Source organism: Palaemon carinicauda, chromosome 23 (genome assembly GCF_036898095.1).
Source record: "Palaemon carinicauda isolate YSFRI2023 chromosome 23, ASM3689809v2, whole genome shotgun sequence".
Taxonomy (NCBI): domain Eukaryota; kingdom Metazoa; phylum Arthropoda; class Malacostraca; order Decapoda; family Palaemonidae; genus Palaemon; species Palaemon carinicauda.
In genome coordinates this window covers 47,306,753-47,314,252 of record NC_090747.1, presented here as the reverse complement: position 1 = coordinate 47,314,252, position 7,500 = coordinate 47,306,753, and the positions used below count along the sequence as shown (strand labels likewise).

Genomic DNA, 7,500 nt, shown 5'->3' with positions numbered 1-7,500 from the left:
ATGAACTTCGTCTTCAGCAGCTGTGCAGTAGAACGGCATGAGGGATGTGAAAGGCCGTGAATGAAATCAAATACCTGCCGGTGCATGGGAGCAGGAATCCAAGATCGCGGTCTACCAGTACTGACGTCACATAGGAGGGTGGTGTTGGAGTCTTTGAGGGGGAAGTCTTCCCAACGGAGGGACGTGCAGGTTGTCCTACATGCTAGATACTCTAGATTCTGTCGTTGGGTGTCAGCCAGGCCGTTGTAATCCAATCCCAGTTGAACGGCAGCCAACGTGTTTCTTGACAGGGTATCAGCAACGGGATTCATTTTCCCAGGGACGTATTGAAGGGTGCCATTGTATTCAGCCACGGCAGAGAGATGTCGGCGTTGACTGGCGTACCAGGTGTCAGACTGTCAAGTGAAGGCGTGCACACCAGAGGCATGTGGTCTGTGCGATTGACGAAAGGCGTACCTTCTAAGAAATGACGAAAGTGACGGACCGCCAAGTGCACCGCCAGCAATTCGCGATCGAAGGTAGAATAATCCGATTCTGCCTTGGACAGTTTTCTGCTGAAGAAGGCCAATGGGCATGGCGAGCCGTAGACCACCTGCTCGAGTACTGCACCAATAGCGACGTCGCTGGCATCGGTGGACAGAAGGAGAGGGGCATGTGGGATAGGAAAAGTGAGAGCCCCAGCGGTTGATAGGGCCTTCTTTGAAGGGAACCTCACTTCAGGTCCTTTGGCTTGCCCTTGAGGGAGGCATAGAGGGGAGCAAGAGTGGTGGCAATTGCTGGCAGAAAACGATGATAATAGTTGATCATGCCCAAGAATTCGTGCAGAGCTTTGACGGTCGAGGGTGCGGGGAAGTCCTGAACATCTGCTACCTTCTAAGGGAGGGGATGGACTCCTTCAGGAGTGATGCAGTGCCCTAAAAACGACACTTTGTTGGTGTCAAAGGTACACTAGTCATACCATACTACAAGGCCGCTTTGTTGCAGGGGGTAGAGCACGATGCGTAGGTGACGGGGGTGTTCCTCTTTTGAGGAGGAGAACACAAGTACGTTGTCCACATAACATACACAGAAGGGGAGGTCCTCTAAGATGCCATCGATGAGACGTTGAAACGTGGCCCCAGCATCACGAAGCCCAAAAAAGGAGTAATTGAAGGTGTATGTACCAAACGGAGTGGTGATGGCGGTCTTGGGGATGTTTTCTGGGTTTATAGGCACCTGATAATACCCCTTCAGGAGGTCGAGCATAGAGAAAACCTTCGCTTTGTGCAGGTAGGAGGTCATGTCGGCGATGTTTGGGAGGGGGTATTGATCCGGTTCTGTTTGCATGTTCAGGCGCCTGTAATCATCGCACGGAAGGAGGGATCCGTCTCTCTTCAGAACGATGTGTAAGGGTGACGACCATGGGCTGGAGGCCTTTTGGCAAAGGCCCATTTCCTCCATTTCGGCGAATGTCTGTTTGGCGGCTGCCAATCGTTCCGGTGCCAGACGTCTGAATTTTGCAAGACTGGGGGTCCCGTCGTCTTGATATGGTGATAAATACCGTGCTTGGCAGGAGCCGTGGGTGTTTGGCGAAGTTCTGGACGGAAAACTTCCGGGTACGACGTGAGGTGGTGGGCCTAGGCATCCGTGGGTGCGCTGATGTGGAGAGCGAGGTTGGAGGGGGCGGGTTGAAGCGGTGTCGAAAAATATGAGTCTGCATTGACCAATTGTCGGTGGGCGATATAGACCAGAAGGTGGAAATGAGAGAGGAAATCTGCACTGAGGATTAGCAATGTGACGTGAACTACGAGAAACTTCCAATTAAATTTAACGTTTTCGAACAATAATATAAGGTTCTCATAACCGTAGGTGGGTATCGCAGATCCGTTGGCACCTACCAAGCCGACGTCGGCAGATGTAGACAGACTACGTTGTGTCCTGAAGAGTTCCCTTGGCCAAAGAGAACGACAAGCACCCGTGTCTACCAAAAATCGTACGCCCGTTCCTGCATCATGTAAAAATAAAAGATTAGAAACACGGGAGGCCACCGCCACGAGCGATGGCCTACTTACACGTCTTTTGGCCACTGACAATCCTTGGCACATTTCTTCGCGGTTACCCCGAATCTGAAGTGGTAGTAGCAAAACTGTGACGCATGGGAGGTAGTAAGTTGCTGTAGAAGTCGTTAGTTGGGGCGCGAGCGATTGGTGGGTGGTGGGTGGCATTGTCCCTGCTTCGGCATGTCACGGGGTAGGTGTGTATGTCCTACGGCATTCATGTCAACTTCGGTTGATGTTAAATAGGCGTCCTCATCGTCAGGGGTGGCGGCGTTGATGGAGGTTTTGAAGAGGCTGTCCATAAGGGCGTCGGCTTTGGTCATCAAGTCCTTTATGGGTTAACTATCGACATCCGGTATGGCAGCGCATACAGGTCCGGATAAACGACGTATCCAAAGGGCACGATGTAGGTTCATCTCATGAGGAGAGCTGTCTGTGGCAGGTTGCAGGTGAGCGATACTGGTCATTTCCCTCAGGGTGAGCAAAGCCCTTTTGTCCCACAATTGTTGTTGCGAGAGCTGAAAAAGCTTTGCTATACGGGCGGCTGGCGACGGCGACTACTGCTGCAGAAGGTATGTTTTGAGGGCGGCATACGCTATTGGGGTGTCTCCTTGTTCACAAAGCCAGTCGGATATTTCTGGGAAGGTGTCCTTGGGTATCGCCGCGAAAACATTATCTGCTTTGGTGGTTGAGCGAGTCATGTCCTTGATGCGAAACTGGACTTCTGCACGCTGAAACCAGGCAAACGCCTCTGCGCTGGGGAATGACGAAAGTTTCAATGGGGGAGCCACAGCATTAACTTCCGTAGAGTCCACCATAGTACCAACGACGGAGGGCGAGGGGGTGTGGAAGGCGGTAAGAGAGAGTCGACTTCCAGGGTCACCAATGTGATGGGCCGAGAGAAGGTTGTGACTCAAAGACAGGATGAAAGCAACTGAGTGAGTTTATTAAAGAACACTCTCATTTGTATACAAAAGCTCAATGCAACAGGAAATTTCCTGTTCAAAACCGACACCGTTAACGGTGAGAAAAACAGGCATGTCTATTCAGGTTCTTTTTAAGTACGAGGGAAGAGCAAAGATACGAGCACAATATATACACAAAATAAAATGTCGTTACTATGTACGATCATGTGATACATGGTTGATACAATCCCAACGTTTCGTGATTCTTAATCACATTGTCCAGGGCTATAAATAAAACATATGCAAAAAAATTAAGAAAAAGTTGAATTTTTTTACAAATTCATTAAAAAAAAAGAAATATAATATATATATATATATATATATATATATATATATATATATATATATATACATATATAGTAAAAGATAGACGAGGTAAACTAGAAAAAACATAAGCTGCCTTTTACCAAATAGATATATGGTTTCTCTCTCTCTCTCTCTCTCTCTCTCTCTCTCTCTCTCTCTCTCTCTCTCTCTCTCTCTCTCTCTCTCAGTAGAGATGGAAGCTACATTATATTCTTCCATTATTTAAAACTATGATATTCAATATAAATTCTACTTTATAGGATTAAATCAATTTCACATTACCTCAAAGTAACAAAATATATGATGTCATTTAGAATGGTTTAAAGTAATGTTATAAATTATATTTAATTAGCACAAATAAGTGTAGATCTGCAGATCTTCAAATAAAGTAGTTATTAATACCATTATTATTTTATCATTTTTATTATTATTATTATTATTATTATTATTATTATTATTATTATTATTATTATTATTATTATTATTATTATTATTATTATTGTTAGAGCAATAAGATGCTACAAGCCTCTGGGCTCCAACTGGAAAAGATAACCCTATGAGGAAAGGAAATAAGGAAGATAAATTGCAATAAGTAATGAGCAATAAATATAAAATATTTCAAGACAAGAAAAAACGTTAAAATAGATCTGTCATATATAAACCATAAAGAGAGACTTATTTCAGCCTGTTCAACCTAAAAACAAATATAAACTTTTAAAGTTCCACCGATTTAACTACCCGATAGGGAAGATCATTTCACAGTCTGATCACAACTGGAATAAAACTTCTATATGACAGTATAGTATTGAGCCTTATGATGGCGAAGGCAAGACAGAACTAATTGCATACCTAGATAGAGATGGGAGTAACACTAAGAAACAGAAAATTAGCAACATGGATACGAGAGCAAACTAAAGTAGAGGATATTCTAACAACTTGTAAGACAATGAAATGGACATGGGCAGGACATACAATGAGAATGACAGATAATAGTTGAACATTAAAAGTATCAGATGGGGTTCTTAGTGATTGCTAAAGAAGTATATATATATATATATATATATATATATATATATATATATATATATATATATATATATATATGCTTATGTGTGCGTGTATTCATACATGTTTACGAATACATATAGTGTATATGATGAAAATAAATACAACATCCTGTTCAAATACAAATCTATTTCTCCCAACATAAGGTAGAAGGTAATATATGTTTATACATATATGGTATATTATCATTATCATTATTATTATTACTTGCTATGCTACAACCCTAGTTGGAAAAGCAGGATACTATAAGCCCAGGGGCTCCAACCAACCAACGCTGTGGCCACGTTTGATGGACAGCATCCTGGGGGACATGCCGTTCTGTGTCTGCTACGTGGAAGACATCTTAATCTTCTCCAGGACGAAAGAGGAATACTGGAGACACATCCGCACTGTGCTGAAACGCCTTCAGTAGAACTGTTTGATCATGCGCTTTGACAAGTACACATTCGGCGCCGAGAGGGTGGACTACCTTGGACATCAAATATCCACAGCGGCCGTGAAAACCACCTCGACCAAGGTAGACACCGTGAAAACCTTCCCAACCGCAACGACCATCTGGCACCTTCAGGAGTTTTTGGGATGGTAAACTACTACCGTCGCCTCATCCCCAACATCGCCCACATCCTGACTCCCCTCAATGATGTCCTGAAGGGAAAAGCCAAGAAGCTCGTCTGGGGTCCCCTGCAGTAACGCGCCTTTGGCAGGACAAAGGCTGCCTTCGCCGAAACAATCACCCTGGTGTACCAAGACGACAGTGCCCCCCCTCAAGTTGACTACCGACGCCAGCAACGTCATCTTCGGTGAGGTCCTTGAACAGATCGTCAACGGTTCCCTGCAGCGCTTGGCCCTCTTCAGCAAGAAACTCAAACTTGCGGAAACCAGGTACAGCATGTTCGACAGGGAGCTTCTCACCGTCTACCTTGCCATCCCCCACTTCAAATACAAGCTTTAAAGTACCCCTTTCACTATCGTGGCGGATCACCCTGATCCACGCTTTCGCGAAGTCTTCAGACGCATGGTCCTCTCGCCAACAACGACAATTGGCAACCTTCGCAGAATTCGGCTGCACTATTATCTATGTACGGGGAAGAAGAACCTAGTCGCCGACGCCCTCTCCAGGATCGAGATCAACGCAGTCCGCCTGGGTATAGACTACGCCAACCTCTTCGTAGAAGTGTAGAACGACCCAGAGGCCCAGGACTATCTTACGAAAACATCAACGCTACAGATGAAGGACATTCCCCTCGGCCCGGCCAGGGAAACCATCCTCTGCGACACCATGGGGCGCCCACGCCCATGATTCCTGCTTTCTGTAGAAGGAAGATCTTCGGTGTCATCTACGGATTATCACACCCCTCTGGTCGCACTACGGCCCATCTACTATCTGAGATATTCATCTGGCCAGGGATCAAGAAAGATGCCCGTGAGTGGGCGAGAACTTGCATTAACTGCCAGACAAGTAAGGTCAACCGCCGTACTGAGTCGGGAGTCAGGGATTTTCCTCAACCCAAGAGACGATTGGGACAAATCCACATGGATATTGTGAGACCTTTTCCGCCTTCAGGTTCTGCAAGATACCTCCTGACGATCATCGACCGCTCCACTAGATGGTTAGAAGCGACTCCGACATCTGAAGCCACCACCCATGCCTGCGCCAAATCTCTCCTGTCCAGTTGGATCATCCGCTTCGGTGTTCCCGACGATACCACGACGGACCGAATTTCTGCCTTTTTTACAGGGATCTGGCTCTTTTTGGCAAACCTGATGGGAATGACTCTCCACAGCACCATGGCATACAACCCTGCAGAGAGCGGCAGGGTCGAGAGAACTCATCGCACACTCAATGCAGCCCTGATGACGAGATGTACGGACGAACATTGGAAAGCGCAACTCCCAGGAGTCCTTCTTGGTCTTTGCACCGGCCCCCGGGCAGATGGCGAACCTTCAGGTCTACAGCGAGGTGCTTACAGACCCTGGCGAGTTCTTCCCTGCAACTACCGACGACACAAATCTGAATAACCTGAGAGAGATCGCTGGGAATTGCAGGCCATGCCTGAAAAATATGAGGACAGGCCCAGAAGCTACATGCCCAAGAACCTAAAACTTGAACTACTGTATGTCTTTATCCGGGTCGATGCTCACTGCCAGCCGCTGACTAGACCTTATCGCGGCCCTTACAAGGTCATCAAAGGAGCAGCCAAATCTTTTCTCTTGAACGTCCACGGACAAGAAGATTGGGTGATGATCCACCGATTAGAACCAGCGTTCCTTGAAAGCAATGAGAAGATCACCGCGGGCCCTGATAGACCCAGGACTCCGCCTCAGAACAAATCATCCACCAAGCGGGAGGAGACCACACAACGACTGAAGAGAACGATTCCTCCAAAGCAGAACAACCTTTCCCTCCGTTCAAGCACCAGAGGGGAACTACATCACCCTTTACGATAGAGGAATTAATCGAATCAACCATCTCCGATGCTCGCTGTGGTGGGGGGGGGGGGAGTACTAATGAGGACATAATTTTTCCCATTGTGTTTCCTTCCCCTGGACACACTTCTGCAAATTGTACTTTTATTATTTTTGGCACACAGTGGATTTTTGTCTCATGATGTTGCGCTCCTTGAGTACTTTGATTTAATGTATATAATTAAATATTTCCCTAGGCTACCGCCTTATTGTTTGATGATTTTTCTCGTGTAAAAAGCACAATGATTTTGGTTGTTGGAGCAGTTTCCCACCCAGGGCAACTTATCCATCCACACTCTGTAACTTAGTGGACGTTACAAGTTTAATAAACCGTCATTCTCTCTCCATTCATCTTGCTGTCCTCAAAATATATATATATATATATATATATATATATATATATATATATATATATATATATATATATATATATATATCAACTAAGCCGTATATATTTTTGATACATTAATGTCTGGATTCTCTTAACGACCTCGGGATCAGAGCCCCGGGCGAAATCACACAAAGACAAGAGCTTGTGTCCGGCCGGGAATCGAACCCTGGTCGGCAAGCTTGTATAGACAGTGACTAAACCACTTAGCCACGAAGAAAGATAAAAGTTGATGACAAATCTTCTGTCCTTATACCTGTCGAATTCAGGTGTT

General features: G+C 45.7%; 2 protein-coding genes across 2 annotated transcripts; both read left to right on the top strand.

The window, feature by feature from the left end:
• The first annotated feature begins 4,796 nt into the window (after nucleotides 1-4,796).
• On the top strand, nucleotides 4,797-5,324 carry LOC137617567 (uncharacterized). Its single transcript, XM_068347576.1, has 2 exons — nucleotides 4,797-4,954; nucleotides 5,060-5,324. The coding sequence occupies exons 1-2, from the start codon at nucleotides 4,797-4,799 to the stop codon at nucleotides 5,322-5,324; spliced, it is 423 nt and encodes a 140-aa protein (XP_068203677.1).
• A 1,097-nt stretch (nucleotides 5,325-6,421) lies between these two features.
• Nucleotides 6,422-6,820, top strand: LOC137617566 (uncharacterized). Its single transcript, XM_068347575.1, has one exon. It carries the CDS (start codon nucleotides 6,422-6,424, stop codon nucleotides 6,818-6,820), a length of 399 nt encoding a protein of 132 aa, XP_068203676.1.
• The last annotated feature ends 680 nt before the right edge of the window (nucleotides 6,821-7,500 follow it).

Excerpts from the sequence above, each read along its gene's own strand:
- LOC137617567 (XM_068347576.1), top strand. The coding sequence starts at position 4,797 with ATGCGCTTTGACAAGTACACATTCGGCGCCGAGAGGGTGGACTACCTT. Across the intron at positions 4,955-5,059 it reads CTTCAGGAGTTTTTGGGATG|TAACGCGCCTTTGGCAGGAC; the intron begins GTAAACTACTAC and ends GGTCCCCTGCAG.
- LOC137617566 (XM_068347575.1), top strand. The coding sequence starts at position 6,422 with ATGCCTGAAAAATATGAGGACAGGCCCAGAAGCTACATGCCCAAGAAC.